This window comes from Corylus avellana, chromosome ca3, assembly GCF_901000735.1.
Source record: "Corylus avellana chromosome ca3, CavTom2PMs-1.0".
Classification (NCBI taxonomy): Eukaryota; Viridiplantae; Streptophyta; class Magnoliopsida; order Fagales; family Betulaceae; genus Corylus; species Corylus avellana.
The window spans coordinates 16,617,041-16,642,820 of record NC_081543.1 but is presented as its reverse complement, the minus strand read 5'-3'; the positions used below and the strand labels follow the sequence as shown (position 1 = coordinate 16,642,820).

General features: G+C 36.8%; 3 protein-coding genes across 4 annotated transcripts; all 3 read left to right on the top strand.

The window, feature by feature from the left end:
- The first annotated feature begins 1,396 nt into the window (after window positions 1-1,396).
- Window positions 1,397-9,983, top strand: LOC132173461 (ethylene receptor). The gene is made up of 7 exons (XM_059584965.1): window positions 1,397-1,854; window positions 2,583-3,533; window positions 6,438-6,806; window positions 6,970-7,236; window positions 7,341-7,468; window positions 7,653-7,850; window positions 9,350-9,983. Exons 2-7 carry the CDS (start codon window positions 2,625-2,627, stop codon window positions 9,705-9,707), a joined length of 2,229 nt encoding a protein of 742 aa, XP_059440948.1. The 5' UTR covers window positions 1,397-1,854; window positions 2,583-2,624; the 3' UTR covers window positions 9,708-9,983.
- Window positions 9,984-10,935: 952 nt separating this feature from the next.
- Window positions 10,936-13,122, top strand: LOC132174799 (glycine-rich protein A3). The gene is made up of 3 exons (XM_059586479.1): window positions 10,936-11,047; window positions 11,766-12,098; window positions 12,680-13,122. The coding sequence occupies exons 2-3, from the start codon at window positions 11,783-11,785 to the stop codon at window positions 12,958-12,960; spliced, it is 597 nt and encodes a 198-aa protein (XP_059442462.1). The 5' UTR covers window positions 10,936-11,047; window positions 11,766-11,782; the 3' UTR covers window positions 12,961-13,122.
- A 2,195-nt stretch (window positions 13,123-15,317) lies between these two features.
- LOC132173815 (ABC transporter E family member 2) lies at window positions 15,318-24,676 on the top strand. Of its 2 annotated transcripts, none has more exons than XM_059585428.1 (13): window positions 15,318-15,470; window positions 15,570-15,691; window positions 17,126-17,211; window positions 17,298-17,395; window positions 17,475-17,592; window positions 17,681-17,770; window positions 19,124-19,428; window positions 19,535-19,730; window positions 19,808-19,993; window positions 20,107-20,376; window positions 22,857-23,102; window positions 24,077-24,211; window positions 24,302-24,676. In XM_059585428.1, exons 2-12 carry the CDS (start codon window positions 15,589-15,591, stop codon window positions 24,194-24,196), a joined length of 1,818 nt encoding a protein of 605 aa, XP_059441411.1. In that variant the 5' UTR covers window positions 15,318-15,470; window positions 15,570-15,588; the 3' UTR covers window positions 24,197-24,211; window positions 24,302-24,676. The 2 variants fall into 2 exon arrangements, with proteins under 2 accessions (XP_059441411.1, XP_059441412.1); XM_059585429.1 differs by having other exon boundaries at window positions 15,564-15,691.
- The last annotated feature ends 1,104 nt before the right edge of the window (window positions 24,677-25,780 follow it).

Sequence of the window (25,780 nt, the reverse complement as noted above, 5' to 3'; positions counted from 1 at the left end):
AAAAAGGTAGGGAAATGTATCTTTCTCTATTTATTTATTACAACAAAACTCAACTTCTTCTTCCCTAAAAAGGCATTAAGATGAGCCCCACAAATCACATTGGAACGGTTTACCTGTAACTATTTCTTTAAAACTTAATGACCTTTGCTATTTTTATTTTATTTTTTTTGTGGGGGTGGGGGTTATAACTTTAATTTGCCAATCAGCCTATGTCAAGGAAATCTCTAAAGTGGTTAGGTATGTACTAGGGCGTGAATTTGAATCTCTATAATGGAGAATCTTCACATATGCTTAATTAATATTAGCAACTTTGATTCCTATTGATGCTTTGACGGGGTTGGGTCAAGCTATGGCTTAGTCAGACTTGAGGAAACGCCTGAGGTTTCCACTATCTAGGTCCATCCTGTGCAGCTCCCAGCGAGTAAGCGCTACTATAGTCACGTTCAAATAGGATAGCCACAATTGGTCTTCCTGGCCTACATTTTTTGCTTAAAAAAAATAAAAAGGCCATGCTTACTTTTGATTTTAGAATCACATACTACTATAACATTACTTTAGACTAAAAACTCATGTTATTCACCATTCTATGCTGTGTTTCAAGTCTTACTTTTTGTTTGATGCTTATTATAATAACTTTTGTTTGATGCTTATCATAATGATACAGAACTTGGGGCCAACTTTTTTCTTATTTTTTTTTATTTTAAAAAATAATAAAATTAAAAATTAAAATTTTTTTTGAATCAATAATTTTTATTTTGGTCCTTCTTTTATTTGGTATTTTTTTAAAAAGAATGACCAAAATAAAAATTATTGCTTCAGAAACTTTTTTAATTTTTAATTTTGTTATTTTTAAATTAAAAAATAATAAAAAATTTCTAAAGCAAAATACAGTTTTTATTTTTTTTTAAATACAAAAAAAAATAACCAAAATAAAAATTATTGCTTCAGAAACTTTTTTTATTTTTAATTTTGTTATTTTTTAAATTAAAAAATAAGACAAAAGTTGGCTTAAAGTTGTGCAAAATAGTTGTGCCTTTAACATTTTTCTAATAACTTTACCAAAAGAAAAAATTTAAATTTGTATTGTCTCATCTCACTTATTATTTGACCAACCTTAGTGCATTTAGATTTTTTATTTTTTTTCTTTTTAAGGAACACTAAAAACTATACTTTTATTTTACAATTATATTATTATGCTGACGTAATATTATTGTTAATTTATTTTTAATTTTTATTTTTATAACAAAGGTTAATAGTGCCACGATAAAATAAAATAGTAGCTGAAGAAAAGTCTGGTATCTAATATTATTTTATTATTATTATTTGTTGTTTTTCGTCTGAGTGGATTCATTTAGACTTGAGTCCTGGTGCATTGAATCCCAGAGCTTCATTAATACGATAGTCATGTGAAAGTGAAACGCATATGACTGATCGTTCACACAGCAGTCAGCTGTGCAGCCTGTGCTCAACTCGTATTTAATACATCTCGGGAATCCGTAATTAAAATCTAACAAAAAAAAAAAATACTTACGCCGAACCCCCACTCTCCTTTTTCTCCTCCTCCGCTTCTTCTCCTTTCCTTTTCCATACTTTTGCCCCCACACACACGCACAACACTACCCCTTTTGCATCGCCGGAACTGACCAGTTTTCTCCATAAACTGAAGCTTTCTTTGGATCTTACATTCCCGAGGCCAGGACCGGCCTTCTGTAGCTTCAGCTACGCCTGCCGGCCCCCTTCATGCCTTCCCATCACGGGATTCCGGCGGGGCATCGCCGGAAGACCCGCCGTTTCTACTAATTCGAACGACCCACAAAATTTTCTGGCGATTTTCTTCAACTGAACTATCCTTTGGTAAGGAATCAAATTTCTTATGATCAGATCTTTTTGTTGCCTTCAAGAGATAACATCCCTTCTGATTACCTTCTTTTTTTATTTTTTATTTTTTTCGGTATTCTTGTGTGTGTCTATATGTGTATGTACTTATGGGCGTCCCTTTGTATGTGGTTTTATTGCTAGTGAACTTACTAATTGGGGAAATTATTATAAAGATTTATTTGTTTTGATTTGATTCTGTGTGAGGTTGTGTGGTGCTCAGATAATTTTTGGGTGGGTGAATCTCGGAGATGTTTCATCATTCCTAATCTTCTTTGTTTTCTGCTTATTCTTTCCTCTTTTACTTGGAAAAATAGTTTTTTTTTTTCTCCCACTGCTTGGTTTTCGCTTTGGGTGTAAAAGTTATACACTTTCCTGAATCTGTTAAATAGGCAGTATAGAATTTACATCAACTTTCTAAACTATTAACTATCCATTTGCATTAAGGCCGAAAAGAACTTTCCCAAGAACAAATTCGTTTCAGTTCTATCTAAAGTCCCAATGCTCAAATATTCATGAACATTTTCTGGGAGAAATTTCATCAGGAATCCTTAGTTCCACCTGCAGCAACAGTATCTTCTTATATTGGAAGTTCCTTTCTTCTTTATCTAAAAAAAAAAAAAAACAAAGCTTTTATATATGCATGTATTTGTGCTGTATCGCGTCTGCTTTAATAATTTAAGTTTGTTTCTATACTTGTGTTGTAGGCATGTGAAAGAGGTAGTCTCGGCTGAGGTGGTTCAGTCACTATGATGGAGTCGTGTAACTGCATTGAGCCACAATGGCCGGCTGATGAATTGTTGATGAAGTATCAATATATATCGGATTTCTTCATTGCCCTTGCTTATTTCTCTATCCCTCTAGAGCTGATCTATTTTGTCAAGAAATCTGCGGTGTTTCCATATAGATGGGTTCTTGTTCAGTTTGGTGCTTTCATAGTTCTATGTGGGGCAACGCACCTTATTAACTTATGGACTTTTACCACGCACTCGAGAACTGTGGCGATAGTAATGACTGCTGCAAAGGTTTTAACTGCAGTGGTGTCATGTGCAACTGCCCTCATGCTTGTACATATTATTCCTGATTTATTGAGTGTTAAAACCAGAGAAGTGTTCTTGAAAAACAAGGCTGCAGAGCTTGATAGAGAAATGGGCTTGATTCGTACGCAGGAAGAAACGGGTCGTCATGTGAGAATGTTGACCCATGAGATCAGAAGCACTCTTGATCGACATACCATACTGAAAACCACTCTTGTTGAACTGGGTAGAACTTTGGCATTGGAAGAGTGTGCCTTGTGGATGCCAACACGTACTGGATTGGAGCTTCAACTCTCGTACACTCTCCGTCAGCAGAACCCAGTTGGACATTCCGTGCCTATTCATCTTCCTGTGATCAATCAAGTTTTCAGTAGTAACCGTGCAGTAAAAATATCACCAAATTGTCCAGTGGCAAGGCTACGACCTCTTGCAGGAAAGCACATGCCTGGGGAGGTTGTTGCTGTTCGTGTCCCACTCCTACATCTCTCTAACTTCCAAATTAATGATTGGCCAGAGCTCTCAACAAAACGTTATGCTTTGATGGTCTTGATGCTGCCCTCAGATAGTGCAAGGCAATGGCATGTTCATGAGTTAGAGCTGGTTGAAGTAGTCGCTGATCAGGTCTGAACTTAGTCTTGCTATATTCTTATTCATCAAAATCAATAATAAACAACAACTGATTTTCTATGGAGGCTATAAGCATATATTTATAGCCCAAAACCCTAAACCTAATAAAATATGACATAAATACCCCCAAAACCCTAAACCTAATAAAATAACGAAATAAAGACTCCCAAAACCCTAACCCTAATAAAACAACATAAAGTCAGTTAGAAAATAATAAAATGCAGAAAAATAACATAAGCCTCCCATGTGCGCTCGAGCGCAGTTACAGGTGCGATCGAACGTAGGTGGGCGCTCAATGATCGAGCGCAGTACCAGGGGGTGTGCGATTGGGATCTAATCTGCATCATTCTCCCCAGGTTGGAGAGAATTCGTTTTCGAATTCGGTCGGTTCTTTTCACGGCCCTTCAGATGCCCAGTCAACTCATTCCACTTGCCCCTTCTCAAAATCACAACAAGGCAACACCCCAAAATAAACATGACGCCTCTCTTTATCGAAATACCTTGATGGTTGTCATGAAAGCCCCACAACACCACTTTGCAATATCTCGGATTTGCCGTACTTCTCTTGTTCCTTCTCCCCTCCACGTGCCATGAAAATACTCAAGAACGGGTCAACCATTGTTTCTCTTGTGAGCATATAATTTTCTTTATCTGCATAAAACTCACCACAATCATTGTTTTGAGAATCGGATAAGATATCGTCTACACCAAGGAAATCAACATAACCTAATTCTTCATCACTAAAATCAGGTAATTCACCTTAAAGGTCTTCTTCAACCTCTTCATAATCGCCAATGTCAACCGTGGGTTCTTCCTCTTCCAATGGGTCGTCTTCTTAAGGATAGAGACCGCCAAACATGGGAAAAAACCCATCTTTTTCGTGCTCCTCCGTGGGTCTTTCTTCTTTTTTCAACATCTTCATATCTGAACTCTTCATCAATGAACTTGGATTCCTAAAACTCTTCATCTACAAATTCCCTTTCCTCCTCCACAGAATATGGATTTGGTTGATGGATTTGAGGCTTGCGAATAATGGTCAAGTTGGCCTATCGCGGCATCTCCGTCTCAATCCATGCCCTCCGTCGTTGAGATTGCGCCCTACGAGCGACAACCACATTATCTTTATCCACAAAGCGTGGAGTTGTTTGATGGTGACAAACTTTGGGGCCACCCATGTTGTTAACTCGGGTCGTGAAGGCCTCTATTTGTTTCCGCAGTATCTCCACATCATCCTTCTGCGTTGCCAACGAATCGCTGATTGATTCGTCATCTCCGTCGCCTCCCTAGGCACCCTCTTTTTTCCAGACTTTCTATCTTTTTTTTTAGGTGTCAAACTTGACGCCTGCATCCCGTGATATAGCATGGGCTTGTGCCGTTTGAAATTTCTTCCGCACCCCGCGCCTCGCATAAGGATTGACAGGGTCACCCTCAATGATAAATTTGTCTCCCGCCCCCGGGTACCACGGTCTTGGTTGACGATAACGAATGCTCAGACCATCCATGTCGGTCAAGTGATCGGTAGGGACCCCGTGTTGGGTGTGCGCACGCCCCTTCTTCCGCACGATTAGACCACCAAACCTCTCCTCCATGTGCCGCAAACGAATCGTCGGTTGCTCCTTACGTGCTGCCTCCGTGTGCACGTGCACCTCGTTCATGTCTGCAAAGCGGTTGCTCCTCCCCATTCATGAAAAATAATTGAGCTCTGATATCAACTGATGCAGCGTGACTTAGTGGGCTGCAGCGAAGAACATCAATAAGCAGCGGATATATATTTCTAGATCTTGAGACTATCAAGTAATCAAAGAAATCTTCTTAAAACAATAGGTACTATCTAAGGTTTAAAGAAAAAACATAAAAGAAACTCAACTCTAAGTATTCATATTCATCAAAATCAATAATAAACAACAACTGATTTTCTATGGAGGCTATAGGCATATATTTATAGCCCAAAACCCAAAACCTAATAAAATATGACATAAATACCCCCAAAATCCTAAACCTAATAAAATAACGAAATAAAGACTTTCAAAACTCTAACCCTAATAACACAACAACATAAAGTGGGCTAGAAATAATAAAATGCGGAAAAATAACATAAGCCTCCCGTGTGCGCTCGAGCGCAGTTACAGGTGCGATCGAGCGCAGGTGGGCGCTCGATCGCAAGATTGAGTGCATTACCAGGGGGTGTGCGAACGGGATCTGATCTGCATCAGAGAAGTAGGCTGAGTGGGTTACTAAGTGTTTCCTTATTTTCTCTTATGTGATATCTTGGTGACCCTACAGTGAGATTGAAACCATCAAGCACACCTAAAGATCATCAAACTTCTGCAGTCACCCTCTTTGTCCTAGTATTTTTTACTTCAATTTTTTTTCTTCTTTTAAATCTAAAAGTAATTAAAACTTGTATTAAAAGAACAAAAGCATGTATCCTACTACACACAAAGGTATAAAAGAGGAATGATAATAATAAAAAAAAGAAGAAGAAACAGACGAAGAAGAAGAAGAATGAAGACCTAAAGTTACCATATGACATGTCTGTTTATTATGGAGCTGCCCACATACCGTGAAGCATATAACTATGATCTCAGAGAAGCCGAGTTCCTATTCCCTCAGATTGAAGTGTAATACACCCACTGAGTCCTTATAATGGAATCTGTTACAGATTGAAGTTATAATAACACTATTTGGCAACTTCTACATAACTTCTGGTGTGGTGGCTATAAACATGAAATGTGAATAGACACCAATAACATTGTTAGAGAATATAGTAATAAAACGTAATTCCATGGACATTGGGCAATTACTTGCAACTAAAAGAAGACAGGGTATCTGTTAGGGTTCACAATGGTACAATACTGTTATAAAGTGCTCATTTATATATTTTTACTGTTGGGCCAGGTGGCTGTTGCTCTCTCACATGCTGCAATATTAGAAGAGTCAATGCGGGCAAGGGATCTTCTTATGGAGCAGAATGTTGCTCTAGATCTGGCCAGGAGAGAAGCAGAAACAGCAATTCGTGCCCGCAATGATTTCTTGGCGGTTATGAACCATGAGATGAGAACTCCCATGCATGCAATCATTGCACTTTCTTCCTTGCTGCAGGAAACTGAGCTCACACCTGAGCAGCGCTTGATGGTCGAAACAATATTAAAGAGTAGTAATCTTTTGGCTACTCTCATAAATGATGTATTAGATCTTTCGAGGCTCGAAGATGGCAGCCTTCAACTTGACATTGGAACTTTTAACCTTCATTCTGTATTTAAGGAGGTAGTTCTATCAATTTCTGCCAAATATTAGTTCTTTTTTATAGGCTTGTGACATTAGGATATACATGAATTTCTCTCTCCTCTCTTTTATTGTTTAAAAAGTTATGATATACATGGATATCTTTAGATGCTTGTTGTAGTAAGGTCCATTTTTCTCATCTCAGGTCCTTAACTTGATCAAGCCTGTTGCATCCGTCAAGAAGCTGTTGGTTACATTAACTTTAGCACAAGACTTGCCAGTGTATGCTGTAGGTGATGAAAAACGCCTTATGCAAACTATCCTAAATGTTGTTGGTAATGCTGTGAAGTTTTCTAAAGAGGGCAGCATCTCAATCACTGCTTTTGTTGCTAAATCAGAATCTTTAAGAGATTCTCGTGCACAGGACTTCTTTCTTGTGCCAAGTGATAATCACTTTTATTTGCGTGTACAGGTTCGTTTGTTCAATACTCTATTGAAATCCTTCGGTCTGAGGATGCTTAGTTGTTTTATGTTAAAAGCTAGCTGTGTATGTTTACCTTTTCTCTTCAATTGTAGGTGAAAGATACAGGATCAGGAATTAGCCCCCAGGATATCCCTAAGCTATTTACCAAATTCTCGCAAACTCAATCACAAGCAACTACAAATTCTGGTGGCAGCGGACTTGGCCTTGCAATTTGTAAGAGGTACTTTATTCTTCAGTTCTTACATGTTTAGCTTGTTAGGTTATACAGTCAGCTTGAATAGTAATCTCTGCCTGTTTTTGCCATTCCAGTATTTGCAGAGTCATAACTGAGTTCTGTAAAAATATATATTTTTTCATATGTAAATGTAGCTGTAATGTTTTTTCCTTTTGAATGGTGTGATCAGGTTTGTAAATCTTATGGAGGGACATATTTGGCTTGAAAGTGAAGGTCTTGGAAAGGGATGTATTGCCACTTTTATCGTGAAACTAGGAATTCCAGAGCAATCTAATGAATCTAAGCTTCCTTTCGTACCTAAAGTGCCAGCAAATCATGGTCAAACAAACTTTCTAGGGCTCAAAGTTCTTGTTATGGATGATAACGGGTCAGTAGCATTGCCATCTTTTGTACTTCCGTGTTGAAATGTGTTACTACCTTATTAGGTGTTTATACATTATTATCTCTTTAACCAGGGGTATAAACAAGCTGGACTAAGACAACTTTAAATATATGGTTACAATTCTTAAAACAGTTGATGAAAATGGATTGGGAAACAAGATGCCAGCAATTTAATCTGGTTCTGAGAATTAAGGAAAATTGTGTTTATTTTTGTTAAAACTTGTGAAGTTTCTTGGGGATACTGAAATGATTTCTTGGTGTCTCAAAGCATTTTCCTTAGAATTTCCATTAGTTTTCATCTCTGTTTCAGGAACACATTCGAAATAAACCCAATTCACACTCGAGATCAGGTGTTTTGGTAACTGGGTTCTAACTAATGCTGATACTTGGGATATGTCATATTTGACCTCAATCTCGGGTTTGGGTTAAGCAAATGTCTCATGCCAATGTATATGTTAGACAGCATGATTCTCTCAACAACTCAAATTAAAGAGTTTTTTTTTTTTTCTTTGAAAAAAAAGAACACTAAGGTTCTGGTTGTTTCAACATAAAACCTTTTCTTGAAAATTGTTTTTCAAATTTCACATAGTAAAACTTTTGCCAATAATATGGTCTTCCTCCTTCAAAAGTTTAGAGCTGGTCAAATAATTTCTCAGTGAAATATCATGAAAAGTTTAAACTGGAGCGTGTCAGTTAAAAGAGTGGAGTTTTAATTGCTGTGCTATTTATGTTTTTGTCACTTGTCATTTTGCATATTAATAAAATATTTGAGTCATGTGAATCATGATATTTGGGTATCTTTTGGGATTTAGAACCACTCTTCATGAGGTTGTAACTGTAACTGATGTTCAGACAGTAGTTTTGGACTCTTTTTGCAATGATTCATGTTTGGCTGATATATCTAGGACTTGGTGTATAATCTCAGTTCCATATTTCTTCAGGCTTGGCTCATATTAAGCTAAGATGGACTGTAGCTTATTTTATTTCGAGCTTAAGTTTCTATGCAAATCATCTCTACTGATTGCTAGGTGAAAGAGCTACTCAATTCCAAAGTAACTGATGCTGATGATAATCTGCTAATGTGGCAACTTTGAAGCATGGAGTTTTTTGCAGTTGATGGTGATGGCAGGCTGAAGAAATAGTGAGGGTTTAGATACTATCTGATGCCTTTTTGCACCCTAGATATTGAGATCTTTGTTTTACAAATATTGCCTGTTTAGACTTTTAGAGCATCTAGTGTTAGAACATCAAGTTTGCATTTGAGCTTATCTATATCGCAGGCATGACACAAAAACGCATATGTTTGATAATGGGTTGGAAAGTGTTTTGATGTGATATAAAGGTGAGAGAAAGTGTTTTTTTTTTTTTTCTTTGGTTGGATCCACATTTGAAAAGTGCTTTGTGTTCAAAATTGTTTGTTGACTGTTTTGAAAACAGAAAACCATTACCAGCCAAGGCCTTGAATTGTATTTTTGTAATGTACAGGGTTAGCAGGACAGTGACAAAGGGACTGCTTATGCACTTGGGATGTGATGTGACAAGTGTAAGCTCAAGTGAGGAGTGCTTGCGTGCTGTGTCTCATGAACATCAGGTGGTATTCGTAGATGTGTGTGCCCCTGGCATAGATGGTTACGAGCTTGCTGTCGGTATACGTGAAAAATTTTCGAAACGACACGAAAAGCCGCTTATCGTAGCACTTGCCGGAAACACAGACAAGGTCACAAAGGAGAACTGCATGCGGGTTGGTATTAATGGAGTTATACTCAAACCTGTTTCAGTTGATAAAATGAGGAGCATTTTATCAGAGCTTTTGGAGCACCGAGTTCTCTATGAGGCCATATAATGTGCAAGCAACCACCAGAAATAAAGAAAGTTTTTTTTCTTCTTCTGTGATTTGATCTGTCTCGTGTACATACCACGTGTATTACATACCTTTTAAAGATGAAGCGATGGTGGAAATAACATGACAATGCTATAAAGCAAGTTTATGTATTCTTTTTGTGCAATTCGCGAACCATGATGGATTGCTGCCGTCGTTTTTGTAAACTAATTGCCATTCTATCCATTTCTATTAATCATTATATCTTAATGGAAGTCTGTGTGTTGTGGGATTTATCAATGATATATTTATTTATTATATATAGACAGTAATAGTATGGCTCAGTTCATTTGAGAGAAAACCCATAGAAAAGGATGTTGCATGCAAAAAGTTAAAAGACATATTTGACAATTGTGCTTTTTGTTTTGTCCAATCTTTTTGCTTACTACTAAAAATAACAAAACATTTAAAATTAAAATTATTTTACCTTTGTATGACAGAAAAATAAAATACACCCTTTAAAAAGTAAGTTTTACTGAAATAACGCATGCGTTTTCAATGTATAATTTAAAGGAGAAAATTCGCTTTACTCCTTAAAGTTTTATGAGTTTTTCAATTTGAATTTTAATGTTTAAAAATTGCAATGTACTCTCTTAATGTTTTAAAAAAATTTAATTCAGACCTTCCGTTACTAATTTTGTCTAATTGGACGGAAACCATCCTACGTGTGTCTCACGTGGAATTTTGATGTTCTCTATTTCAATTTTACCCTCATTAAAACCTATGAAATTACATAATTATCTTCATTAAAATCTATGAAATTGAGGGTAATTACGTAATTTCATAGATTTTAATGATGACAAAATTAGATTAGGGGGCATCAAAATTCCACGTGGAGGGTATGAATTAAAATTTTTTGAAACATTAGGAGGAGTACATTGTCAATTTTTAAACATTGAGGTTCGAATTAAAAAAACTCTGAAACTTCAGGGATAAAGTGAATTTAACCCTAATTTCAATATCTATATTTATCTAAAAACATGGATTATCGAAGAAAATAAAAATAAAACTGAAATAGAGAAATTTTAGGGTGAAATCTTGTCTTCGGGATTAAGATATCTTCGCCTACTATTAAATTAGAAAAATAATAATAATAATAATAAAAGATATCTTCGACTTTATGCATAGCGACCACGTGTCGTGTTATTCTCGTTGGTGGCGCGCAAAATATATGCCTTGGGCGCGTCCATTCCGCGTCCGCGTTCTCATTAATATAGTAATGCTGCTCCATTAAGTCCTAGTTGACATCTTCTTCTTTTCTCTCTCTCTCTCTCTCTCATCCGATTCGAATCAATCAACAATCGGTAAGCGCTCTCGATCTCTCTTTCTGTTTGTTTGTTTGTCTTTTTTTGTCAGATTTGTGGAACACTAGGCTATTTCCGATCGTAGAGATTGAACTTGTTGTGTAAATTTATGTCTTTGTTGTTTGCATCGAATGGACCATTTATTTTCACGCTATACGCAACCTTCCTAGGTCACCCGTATATTAAAAAGGTCCTCATCGATTTTGGGTTTGCAGAAAACCTCTGCATTAGGATCTATATGAATTATGTGGTTGTGAATTGATCAAGATTACGTTTTTTTTGTTTTCATTTGAAGCTCTCAAGTTATTTCCTAAATGCATAAAGATGGGTAGAATGTCGGAGGAATATTTAAGATCATAAACCTTAATATCAAGCTATCTGTGTTCCTCCTTCAAAATTTTAATTGTGTAAGCATATGCAAAGGGATTCTCACCTGAAGGAGGGTTGATTAAGCACTTTTACCCGCAAAGATCAGTAAACCAATTTTAGATGAGAACATATATAATCTTTGATATTCTTTCTAAACAAGCGCTATTGGCCTATATTACGGTGTGGCCAGGCATAATATTCCAGCATCATAGTCATAGCTTACAGTTTGTTTGATATTCATGTTTGTAGGCCTCTCTAATATTTCAGATCTTGTCCTTTTTTTGTCTTTGTTTTTTTCAAAACATGGCGTAACATTTTTATTAACCTCTCTTTGATTTGGCTGCATCAGTCCTTTGCTGATAAAACATGGGTGGTGGAAAGGATAAGCATGATGAATCTGACAAAGGGTTATTCTCACACCTTGGTCATCTTGGTGGCTCTGGATATCCTCCAGGTCAGTACCCTCCGCCTCCCGGAGCATACCCGCAACAAGGAGGATACCCTCCGCAACAAGGAGGATACCCTCCACAACAAGGAGGATACCCTCCGCAAGGAGGATACCCGCCACAAGGTTATCCGCCGCAAGGGTACTACCCACCTCAAGGCCACTCACCAGCAGGGTACCCTCCTGGTGCTTACCCACCATCTGGATATCCCGGCTCATCTGCTCCACACCAGTCAGGTATGAGATCCAAATTTCGTCCCTAATTTTGAAAATGTAAGAACCAAATTCCAAGTGGATTAACTAATTAGCTACCCATATTTACTCTCCAAGCAAGATTTGACAAGTCTCAGCTATTTGAAAATATTATATCCGTGAAAGAAAATTGAGAAATACTACACATACTCCCCCTCTCACAATCCATTTAAAATTACCACAGAGAATGGGAGCGTGTAGCATTTACTCAAGAAAATTTGGTCATTGTAGTCAAGCATAATACCAGTTGGGTGTTAATGTGTTATCTGCATTCTCAAAGCACATCCATTATTTTTAGTTTACACAAATATGTCCTCCTTCTGACTGTTTTCACATGAACCAAGTGTTGGTTAGTTGGTCTCCTCAAAAATGGTTCCGATCGAGTGTTAATGACTCTTTTAGGTCCTGTAGCCCTGAGTTCATAAGGCTCCTGATATTTAGAGGTTGTGTTGGTTGAGGAATGTTTTGTGAGATTGTCTTTTTGCTGCCTCGGTTAAGTGGAAAGCTTTTCTTTGTGTCATTGTCGATTTTGTGGGAGAAGTTGATCCTTGTATTCTTTTCTTCAGGACATGGCATGGGGGGATTGTTAGCTGGGGGTGCTGCTGCTGCAGCAGCTGCTTATGGTGCTCACCAGCTCGGCCATGGCTCACACCAGCTTGGCCATGGCGGCTCACACTATCCACAGGGTTCTTACTATCCACAGGGTTCCCACTATCCACAGGGTTCCCACATGAATCATGGAAAATTTAAGCACCATGGCGGCGGCAAGTTCAAGCATGGCAAGTTCGGGAAGCATGGGAAGCATGGTGGAATGTATGGAGGGGGGAAGTTCAAGAAGTGGAAGTGATCCCGTTTATGTGGGTGAATTCAGTCTTGTTGACTTTATAAGACAATTTCTGATCTTGGTTTTGTATAAATAAACCATACTTCTGTATGCTTTTCTGTTGCGAGTATTTGCGGAAGTACTAGGCTGACATAATTACGATATATATATATGTTTCTTCTATTATATGTCGCATACAGATCATCTATGCCTGTTGAGATGTATAACGTTTGCTGTTCTCCTTGCCGTGTAGAGCTGTTTACTGGTTAACCTTTCTAGTCTCACGGAATCATTACCAGTTCTAGCTAGTCTTTCCCATAGCGTTAGTTGCAGAGAGTTTGACGAGATAATTGTCCATCTGGATAAGTACCAATAGAAGGTACAGGAGATAAGATACCCGGATCCAATTTTCCAACTAATTATGTTAGGCTTGCAAACGAATTTTTAAAAAAAAATATTTTACATGTAACACAAATATATACATATATAGGGTGCGCCTAATGTATGGATTCCGAAGCTCCAACATTTGTAAAAGCTCCACTCTATAGAAAGCCCAATTGATGTTACTTTGCTCCAATCTCAACCCGCTTTTATCTTATCAACCAGATTTAAAAACCTTTCACCAGGGATGGGATGACATGTCTGTTTTCTAGGATGATTGATCTCATGAAGTTATTAGTGTATTCATTTTGAGTAATGCTAGGTACCACAATTGTTCCCTCAGCCTTTTCCCGCGACTCCAAGGTCTTCTACCTCAAGATGAAGAGCGATTACCATAAGTACCTCCTCGAGTTCAAGAAGCTGCTAAGAGCACCCTTAGCACCAAACACCACCATTCCACTAAACATTATTTATCTCATTTTTTCAAAAAAATTATCAAAACATTTTCACTTTTTATATCACATCATTCGCTTTTTATACCACTTTTTACTACTATTCAAATAAAAAAATTACTACAAAACAAAAAATTTTCACTTTTATATACCAATCATTATTATTATTTTTTACATTTAAAATAAATGATTAGTGTCGTGTTGCCATGTTGTTTAACAAACAAGGCCTTACTGCCTACAAGGCGGCTCATATCACTATTTTTCCTCCTCGTTGCTTTTTTGTTAGGCTTTTTTGTTTCTCTCTTTCATCTTCCTATATAATATACTAGAATGCATCTTTAATTTTGTATGTAAAGTTCGTGATTTTGAAATCTATATCTGGTATCTTTGTCGATGTTTATATCAACTTTGGCAATGAGTTTGAATATTTAACTATCTTTATGATAGATTTAGATATTCATGTTTTTATGAGTTTATTTTTTATATATCTTTTTTTGGTAACAATTTTGTTTCGTGCATAGAGATTTGTGAATTATTGAGGTTAGAGGTAATAATCGGTAATTGTAATCACTTGTACAACCGTGCAAATATATGACAATTTGTATAATGAAAAGAACCATATACATATTTGTTAATTTCAGAAATTGAAACAGCGATTTTAGATTACATTAAAATAATGTAATTAAATATTGTTGTTACCATGGATAATAATTGATGAACAATATGGAATCGAAAAGAGAGAGAGAGAGTAGAAACACAGATTTAACGTGGTTCGTCAATTTGCCTACGTCTACAGAAAGACAGCTGTATTTTTACTCTTTATGATTTAGAGTTACATCATACATATATATATATATATATATATATAGAAAAAACCCTAAACCCTACTTGTACAGACTTATTAAGGAAATCTCTAGCTTCGTGAACGTCGCTATCACGAGGTTCACTCTCGCTCTCGTCTACGTGACCTTCCACTGGTATTAATATGAGCCACCAGTTTCAACAAATCTTCATTGAGTAAAATATAACATTTTAGATTATTTTAGAATACTCCAATTCCCTTCTCTTTTTTTTTCATATAATTTTTCTAAAAAATCAATCATTTGATTTGCATTACTAAAAAAAAAAAAAAAAGTCAATTCAATGACTAATTTTTACGATTTGCTATTTGTTATTTTCTTGTCCTTAAAAATTAGTAATTTTTTTTTTTTTGATATGTCCGCATAAGAGGAAAATGGGAGTTCGAACTAGTAATTTTCACTTCATTAGACGTGGTCTCAGTCGATTAAACTACTTCTTGAGAACAAAATCAATAATTAGATGTATATGATTTAGTTTTTTTAAAAATTGTACGAAAAACGTGTAATCTATTTTTATTGAGGAAAAATACTATACTTTTTAATTTTTCAGTAATGTGTCGTTTCATAAAATAGTAACACATTTCTCACCATTAATAACAAAACATCATTTGAAAACAACTTTATTCGATAAGGAGAACACTTGTGTTTACCGAAGCCCCAACTTCAAAAACCAAATCAAAAGACCCGGATGTTTAAATGGAGTGGATCGGGTTGGGTGACAGACAGACAAGCAAACCCTAGTTGTTTCTGTGCGTGTGCACTACGCTGAATACAAAGAACGCCAGAGCACGTCTCTCTTTCCTCTTCTCTCTCCAATTTTCGGCAAATCGAAGGAAAGAAGGTATTCATCGGTTAAGAAACCCTAAATCTATTCCTCAAATTGCCTAAATTTTATTTTTGCTTTATTTGAGTTTATAATAACTAACGGTGAAAGGAATAGAGAGAAGAGATAGAGAGATATGGCGGAGCGGCTGACGCGTATAGCGATAGTGAGCTCGGATCGCTGTAAGCCCAAGAAGTGCCGCCAGGAATGCAAGAAGAGTTGCCCTGTTGTCAAAACCGGTACGCTGTGTCTCTCTCTTTCAATTTTGATATATATATATATATATATATATATATATATATTTTTTTTTTTTTTTCAATCGCTATGCGATTGATTTTTCGAAAAATTGATATCTTCGATCTTTTTTTTTTTTATTTTTTTGGCAAATTGTCGATTATAATTTCTGAATTTAGTTAAGATGATGGGTTTATGAATCAATTAATTAGTTGTTGAAATGCTTTCTCTGTCATCTGTGATCAAAGGTTTTACTTTTATTCTGAAAATCGAAGATTTTTGCTACGCAAGTTTTTATACGAAGTTAAACTTTAGCCAAAGAGAGCAAAATGTACGGATGACTAAAGAAATTTTTTTTTTTTTGGTACAGAAGCTGCTCCTGTTCTGTTGGGAGAGAGTTTTAGTTTTGGAGATTGATTTTTCTATATATGTTTATAAAAGAACTTCGTTTTTCTTTACTGCGTTGAACTGAATAACATAACTTGGGACCAGGTCTATAGGCTAATTCTGAACCTGCATTGGATTGGAGTATAAATAAAATCCGTCACAATCTGCTACTTCCAGTTTTCAGAGAGGAAGAATGGAATTACTTGCACTCAGGGAACTTGTTAACATCAACATGTGGAGTCTTAAACCTAAGGTTTGAAAGCTTAGCTGATACTGGGATGTAAATCAGAGGGTTCCAACAAATAAAACTATTTTCCTCCTTTAGAGGCCGATACCGAATTCATGGATAATCTATGTATATGATGAAGAAGGTTGGACTATTAAGGAACAAATATGTTGATAAGTTGATTTGTGTAAATCAGGATGTTGAGTTCAACGATTGCACCAATGGGGAAGAGAGATGATCAAGTTGAACGAGTGAAAAAGGGCAGAGGAAAGCCCAGAATAACATGGGTAGAAGTATCAAAGAATGATAGGATAAAGAGATAGGTGAGGGGAGTGAATAACAGAACTTGGGACCAGGTCTACAGGCTAATTCTGAAATAGAGTGGAAAAAACAGATACATGTACCGGTCTTAATTAGTACATGAATTTTTTCATTAATTGACCTCAATTAGTTGGGATTAAGGATTACTGTAGTTCAGTAGATAAAGGGTTTAAATTATGAGTTATGGATTGGCAGTACATGATATGGTCAAGAATAAGGGGCTTCCGATCTTCATGCGAGAATGGCTAGCGGTTTATGGGGTTATTTTATGTTCAACTGGGACTTGTGTATGTATGATGTGATAATGGCTAGCAGAATGAGCTTCAGGATTTTTGCGTTTGCGTTTTCCTTGTTAGTGTGTCAGTGAAATCTGTCTTTACTCTTTTACTTTCTAATAAGCTTCTTTAGGGGTTATTTTACCTTTGACATGGAGTTTGGTGTATATATTCACTTCTTTTGGTGGTAGATATATTAGTGTTCTTACCCTTTTTGGGTATATCTTCAGGTAAACTCTGTATTGAGGTTACCCCAGCATCTAAGATTGCTTTCATCTCTGAGGAATTGTGTATTGGATGTGGTATATGTGTTAAGGTATGTAAATCGTTTTAGTTTTTGTGCTCTGGTTCCATTGTGTTTAATGGAATTTATCGATATGACCAAGTGATCTGCTGATGCAGAAATGCCCATTTGAAGCTATTCAAATCATCAACTTGCCAAAAGATCTGGACAAAGACACAACACATCGTTATGGTCCCAACACTTTTAAATTGCACAGGTTAGTTTTCCACTGCTTTCTTGGAAAATGGTGGATTTCTTTTTCTGTAGTTTGAGAGAGCCAGAAATTACATTAACAGGTTACCAGTCCCAAGACCTGGGCAAGTTCTTGGCTTGGTTGGAACTAATGGCATTGGGAAGTCCACTGCCCTGAAAGTTTTGGCCGGAAAACTGAAACCAAACCTGGGTCGTTTCAATGTAATATTCTTAAGTATTATTTCCTTGCTTGCTCCTTGATGCATTTACATTGCTTACTGTATTTGACTTTTTTCTTTTTCTTTTTTAGAATCCTCCAGATTGGCAGGAAATCTTGACATACTTCCGAGGATCTGAGCTGCAGAATTATTTTACTCGTATTCTTGAAGACAATTTGAAGGTGTGGCTTTTTGATTTTTTGATTTAGAGATGTTCTTTTACATGTATTATGTCCTGCCTTAGTGAATGAGGAAAACATTTACGTTCGTATCACTATTAATTAGTAGTTTACGATGCTAAGCTGTAGCGTTTCTGCTCCCATATTTATTATTAGTCTGGTTGTTCTACTAGTCTTCTTGGATTGAATCCATATTAATGTGACATCAGTTACTATTGGATCTGTCAGATCCCCCAATAAAATTGAAGTTGGCTGTAGATCCTCATCAACTAATCAGTTGGCCACATGTCCTCTCATATCAGTAAAGGAAACATTCATATAAAGTGACCAAATATGCTTGGGACAGGCTGTGCACAAATTTTAGGACACAGGCTCTGGCATAGACATAGTTAATTCTTGAACTTTTTAATATTTATATAAAGTATTTTTGCATTTATCAGTCTATGAGACTTACCACTCCCAACAAAAAAAAAAAAAAAACCCAACAAACAAAACAAAGAAGGCACAAAACAGTTTATCAGCTCACAGTGAACCATAGGGTGGATGCTGAGTTGTACTGTGGTCTCCATGCCCCAAATAAATCATTTAGGGCTTAAATCACACCTTATTAAAATTTCAACATCTCCTCATACTAGTTTGTGATTCGGGCTGTCTTGGGTTATGCCAAGCCAAGTAGTTGAATTCGGGCTGTTTGGTTAGCGGGCTTTGTGTTGGTGTGTTTGTTTGAGGGTTTTTGGATGGTTTTTTGGGTTTTTTCTGTGGTAGCTTTGTTTTCTCTAGGGGTTGTTTTGAGGGTGGTTGGGTGGGCAGTGGAGGAGCTTGAGTTTTTTTTTTTTATTATTATTTTTCTATATTCTTTAGGGTTTAGTTAGGGTTTTTTTTCTATGTTCTATTTTCTCCTTGTAGCTAGCTAGGTGTTTTCTCTTTTATATTCCTCTGTGCCTGAGGGCACCTTACGCATTTTAATAATAATTTGATTACTTATCATAAAAAAATCTCTCATTTTTTGCTTTATTGAGACAAGGAAGGCAATTTGGTTTTTCTAATTTAATGGTTGCATTAATCTGGTTAATTTTGTATCTGCTCACTTGTACCAAACTCTTGGACTTCATAAAGCTGCAAAATATTTAATTTTAATTGATGGAAAAATGGTAATAATGAACAAGTTTTAACTGGTTAGATGCACAATGGAGTATGGGAAGTTATTTTAAGAGTTTACTTCTAAATTTAAAATGTTGTGCAAATGTGGATCTCATGATTTTGATCATTCTGTGGGTTGTCTTCTGGTTTGCTATTAGATACCTTTGTTTAACCTTTTTCACTCTACTAAGAGAATGCATAATTTCTTTTCATTAGGCTATTATAAAGCCCCAGTATGTTGATCACATTCCAAAAGCAGTGCAAGGCAATGTAGGGCAGGTGCTTGACCAAAAGGATGAGAGAGATGTGAAGTCAGAACTTTGCGTTGATCTTGAGCTGAACCAGGTTATAGATCGTAATGTGGGAGATTTATCTGGAGGAGAGCTTCAAAGATTTGCCATTGCCGTCGTTGCTGTACAGAATGCTGAGATATATATGTTTGATGAACCATCAAGCTATCTTGATGTGAAACAGAGGCTAAAAGCTGCTCAAGTTATCCGATCTTTGCTCAGGCCTAATAGGTTTTAGTTTCTCAAGTCTTTTATTGTTCTTAATATTGGAAATTTTATTGTTTGTATTCATGTATTTTAAGAATGATAATCATACTATTTAAACTATGTTTTTCAGCTATGTAATTGTTGTGGAGCATGATCTTAGCGTCCTGGATTACTTATCGGACTTCATTTGCTGTTTATATGGGAAACCGGGAGCATATGGAGTTGTAACTCTTCCCTTCTCAGTCAGAGAAGGAATCAATATCTTCTTGTCAGGTTTCGTTCCAACTGAAAATTTAAGGTTCCGGGATGAATCCCTTACCTTTAAGGTAACCCATTAGTTTTAGTGATATAGTGCCCTTTGAGTTTAGCTGGACTCTTTCATTTACTTTTTTGCCTTCTCTAGGTTGCTGAGACTCCTCAGGAAAGTGCTGAGGAGATTGAGACATATGCGCGATACAGATACCCAACTATGAGCAAAACTCAAGGAAATTTTAAGCTTCGAGTTATTGAGGGTGAATTTACTGATTCTCAGATTATTGTGATGCTGGGTGAGAATGGGACAGGAAAAACAACATTTATCCGTATGCTGGTATATATACATCTTTTTCATCACTTTTGTGTTCTTTGTCATCTTTAGCTGTTAAGTTATTACAGATCACCTGCTTCTTAAGATGATGAGTTGTCCTATTGGCAAATCTGCAGGCTGGTTTACTGAAACCAGATACTGTAGAAGATTCTGACGTCGAGATACCCGAGTTTAATGTTTCTTACAAGCCCCAGAAGATCAGTCCGAGATTTCAATCCACTGTCAGGCACCTGCTACATCAAAAAATTCGTGATTCATACATGCACCCTCAGTTTGTGTCAGATGTGATGAAGCCTCTACTTATTGAACAATTAATGGATCAAGAAGTTGTGAATCTTTCTGGTGGAGAGTTACAAAGAGTTGCATTATGTCTATGCCTTGGGAAGGTAATCATTTTTCGTTGTAGACTTTCTATTGATTATGGTAAAATGTATACAACTAAGTTGTTTTGTTTTGTTGATCAGCTAATATTGTCCCATCGGCATATTGCTCATTTTTTAAGAATGGAATATATATTTAGCATAATGTTGGTATTATAATTTGATGGGTTCTCCTTAGCCTTCAAGGTTTGAGGTGATGCTGATTCCACCTTACTAGTAGCGGATATTCCCGTCTTTAGCTTGGTGGCTAGTTGAGAGTGAAGTTCTGAGTTGTTATTGGTGTAGTGATATTTTCCTTTCTTTCTAGGTCTGCTTGGTTTCTCTCTTGTTATTTATAATGGTTTTGTTTATTTTATTTTTCACGATTAGTGCTGTATGGGGATGCTAGCTATGTCATTATCTTACTGCAATGATGAATGGTTTTCTGTTCAGGATTGCCTTGCACAGAAAACTTAGGAAGTAATGTGGAATTGTTGGGAGACGGATAAATTTTAGAGCCTAAGTGGCTGCCTCCCCATGTTAAAAGGCTTTTGAGTTAATAAAAGCTAAAACTAATGTTGTGTCGTCCCACATTGCCTGGGCATGGAAAAGATGATGTGTTTATATGAAATATATTCTCTCTAAATGGTATGAGGCCTTTTGGGGGTAAACCCAATAATAAAATCGTGCGGGCTTGGCCCAAAGCGGACAATATCATACCACTTTAAGAGGAATGTTACATATGGTATCAGAGCTATAACTCAGCCTGAGATGGGGGGAGCGTGCACAAGCCCATGAGGGTCGCCAGCGAGCACGCTGGGTCCTAAGAAGGGGTGATTGTGACGTCCCACATTGCCTGGGCATGGAAAAGATGATGTGTTTATATGAAATATATTCTCTCTAAATGGTATGAGGCCTTTTGGGGGTAAACCCAATAATAAAACCGTGCGGGCTTGGCCCAAAGCGGACAATATCATACCACTTGAAGAGGGATGTTACAAATGTCTTGAATTCAGAAGTTTTAATTGCCTCTCAGTTTGTCTCGTCCGCTAGTATTGTGGTTGATCAGATTATCCTGCTCTTATTAATAATTTGATTGCAAGGGATTGGTCCATACCCAGCAGATTTTTGGTTTGTACAATTAGTTATAGAACTTGTTAATTACATACTAAACTAGATTGATTGGATCCCATCCATCTCTAGTGGATACGATCTTCTGTTTGATTCTGTAGTTGTTTATAGACATTTAAGTTCACTGCATCCTCTAAAGATTGTTTGGTATCAGTTCTTGAGAATATCTTGTAGATCAATCTTGATTCCTTCATGACTAATGGATGCTAAGTGGCAAGGCCAGGTGCCCCATGAGTCATTATGTGGTCTTTTTTGGGAAAGAAAAGACGTAGACAATATTTTGTTGTAGATATCTGTATCTCTTGATTTCTCTCTCTCTCTCTCTTTCTCTCTCTGTTTTTTTTTTTTTTGTTGGTGTGTGTGTGTGTGTGTGTGGGTAACTAGTTTTAACTGGGTCATATTCTGATTTCTGTGAGAGTTTGTATAAATATTAGAGAAATGCTAGGCTTACAAAATATTTTACAAAAAAAAAACTCTTACAAAATGATGTGGCACAACATGATTTAATTTCTCAAAATTTAGATTTATCTCCTTCTCAATCATGTTGTGCCACATCACTTTGTAAGAGTTTTTTTATAAAATATTTTGTAAGCCTAGCATTCCTCTAAATATTGAGGCATCGGGCTTTGTTCTTGATTCTTAAAGCTGTGTACTTGTTTGTACATTGTTCATTCTCTCTCTTGTGCACTCTACTGTTTCCCTCATACACTTGCACAATGAAGCATGTATACAACTGTTTTTGCCCCCCTTTTTTTATTGCAATCAGTCATTTACCTGTACGATAAAACATGAATAGAGTTTATATCTTGCTGTGCATTCCTTTTATTTTACCGTTTGTGGCTAGTTATATTGCAAGTATGTTCTGCTTTCAACTCTTGCAACTCTTTTAATGTCATTCCTCAAACTATCGTTAGAGTTGAGTGAATTCCCTGTGGTAGTCATCTGCTTGGATTTGTTTTCCAGTAAACAATGTAAATTTTGTTAATGGAGTTTGTGTTAGTGCAACTAGAATAAGAGATAGACTGGTCTTGGAGGTTTGCTCCCTTCAAGGTCCAAGGTTCAACATCTCCTGGGTGCAAACAATCCCTTGGGGCCACACCCCTTGGTGAAATGCCAGCGATTTACCCAGTTCCATGTAGGGAAATTCCTGAGGGTGCGATGCACGGGACCAAGGTTTATTTTGTAGGGGTGGGTCTGAAGAGCCCTGCCTTCTAGAGGTTCCCCGATATCAAAAAAAAAAAAGAAAAAAAAGAAAAAAAGAATAAGAGATAGATTCTTGGACATGGAGAATTTCCCTTTTGCTTCATGTTGACTGTCAAAATTATGTTTCTTGTGATTATTTCAAGGTATTCTAATGTATGGCCTTACTTATGCAGCCTGCAGACATTTATCTGATAGATGAACCAAGTGCATATCTTGATTCTGAGCAGCGTATAGTTGCTTCAAAAGTCATCAAGAGGTTTATCCTTCATGCAAAGAAAACTGCTTTCGTGGTTGAGCATGATTTTATAATGGCTACTTATCTGGCAGATAGAGTTATTGTGTATGAGGGGAAGCCATCAATTGACTGTATTGCAAATTGTCCCCAGTCATTGTTGACCGGGATGAATCTCTTCTTATCTGTAAGTGTCAACTGTTTTCCTTGTTTGCCCCCTTCTCTCTCTCTCTCTCTCTCTCTCCCCCTCCCCACCTCACCCCCATTATCCTTTTTTTTTTTTTTTCTTAAAAACCAGCATGGTCTCTCTGTCTCGTCCATTTTTCCCTTTCTTTTTTGGCTGCTGAACGTATGTTGTGGTGTTTTGGGGGAGCGAGAAAGAGACTTAGAAGAAAGTTCTGAAAGTTATGGTTTTTGAAATGCTTGGTAACATTTTCTTTTTCTAAAAAGTAAAGGATCCATTTGAGCTGAACCATATAATTTTGCCAATCTCAGTTTTTTCCTCCAGTCTTAAAATGAAAAATATTTTCTGAGCAACCAAACAGTGCTTTATATACTCTGATTTTACTAGGCTCCCGCTGTTCTCACTTTTTTCCCCCTTTTCATTCATTTTTCTTGTGTTTACTATGTATCTACGTATTTTTAATATTTCTTAGAAATTAACATTTCCAAAATTATAGCAGTTTTAAGTTATTTATAGATGAAAGTCTCAAAATTTTAGATATGCAAAAAAATTACTAAAATGGGTTCATTGAATGCAGCTTAAGCCATATTTTTGGGTTTTCAACACTACCTGGTGATGTTTGGAACAGTTGCATAAGAACTTCAAATGTTTAGTCATATTCAATTGTTAGAAAGTACAACTTTTTAGATCTTATTTTAGAATTATATCTTGCCTTCTAGATAAACATCCTGGTTCCGTCCTTGCTACCACTCTCTCGTATTAATTTTTGCCATGCTTACTTGAAATCTTAAATAATAATAGTTTACCCTAAATCCTGTTGTACCAAATAATGTGTCACATATGTTGTGCTTTACCCAGCCAAGAAATAATAAAATAAGAAAGATCTATTGTGCTCTCTAACTCTCTCTCCCCACCCCCGTCTGCGCCTGACTGCGCACTCTAATTCTCACTGATGCAACAATTTGCATGGCATGCAGCATTTGGATATCACGTTTAGAAGGGACCCAACTAATTTTCGCCCTAGAATCAACAAACTGGAGTCAACCAAAGACAGGGAGCAGAAAGCGGCTGGGTCCTATTATTACCTGGATGATTGACATAATTATAAATAGGTTGGTTCTTTCATATCTCACACTTTTGATTATAATCACACGCATCTTTTGGTACCTAGACATTCACTGGGATTGTTTTTTGGTTTGCAGTTGCTTTTGCAAAATTTGAGGGCATCAATGAGGGCAGTGGGATCTCAGCCGAATGATTTGGATATGTTGACAATTTGCTGGAGGTCCGTCTGTTTAAGGGTTCATTGAGATTTTTGCTTAACATGAGTTTCCAGGCGATGTTACTTATTGATGCCAGTTTACTCTATTTTCTCTTATGTTGTTGCTGTTCACCAGTTTTGGTATGGCATTAGGTGAGAATCTATATGCTACTTGGTTTTGATTACATCAATTGTTGTTATTTAACTAGTTGAGGAACAATGAACATGTTGTCAACCGAGTTACTGCAGTGCATGTTTGACTTTTGTAATTTCTGGGTTAATATATAATAATTTCAGTATAATTTTTCCATTGGAATTGCCTGTGTCTGTTCTTGACTAAAGGAACAAAGCATTTTCAAATGCTATTCGGATATGTTGCCATTGGGTTGGCAACCTAACAGAATTTTAAGTTTCAGTACCCTTTTTGATGTTGCAAATGGAATAATGTACTCAAAGAGGTGGTGGCCTATTTTGTATCTAAGAAGCGGATGAGCTTCTTCACCATCTCCTAATGAATTTGTGCACGATAGAGGTCCGCAGAGTGCCTGTGCTCAAATAAAGTAAAATAGAACGGCGTCTCTGCTGGACATTGGTTGCTTTGATGTTGTCAGTTTATGAAGAAAAGTTGTGTGGAAAGGGGACTTTCAGATGAGGGTAATTGATCGATTAGAAAGATCATGTAACTGAAGATTGTTTAGGCATGGGGGTAGCCTGGCCTCCCTTTTTTTTTTAAATTTTTTTTTTAAATTTTTTTATTTGTACTTTTTTCCTAAGCAGATGGTAAAAGGAAGGGAAGTAGAGGAATGGGGATGCTTATAGGAAGATCATGGGAGCCAGCCCGTTTGATTTTATTTGTCGACAATTAAAAAAGACTCATGATGATGAGGTTATGAATGTCTTTCATTGATGTGATTAGGGCCTAGGCATAGGGACTAGGGTTGTGGCTTAATATCATAAATAATTAAATCTACTCTTCTTCTTCAATGTTGTCACAGTTGGGAACACCGACTCTAGGATTCGCCTTGAAGCTAGTGATCTTAGGCCCTGTTTGCCAACAGCACGGGGCCGGCGCTGTAGTTGGAACGGTACTGTTCCAGCTACAGTGCCATCTGATAGTTGCAGGCTGCTCAGTCAAAATGCACACAATTTTCAAAAACAAAACTTAAATTATTCACTTCCCACACCTCAACCAACAACCGGATAATTCCAACTGAAATTATTTATTTTTTATTTTATTTTTTTAAAAAAAGAAAATGAAAAATATTAAAAAAAAAAAGAAAAAAAAGGAGAACCCGATCGGGATGGCTCCTTGACCAAAATGGGGTGGTCGAACCACCCCATTTTTGGCCAAGGAGGTGGCTGGAGCCACCCTCATGGCTGGTATGGGGGTGGTTTGACCACCCCCATGGCCAATGGGGTG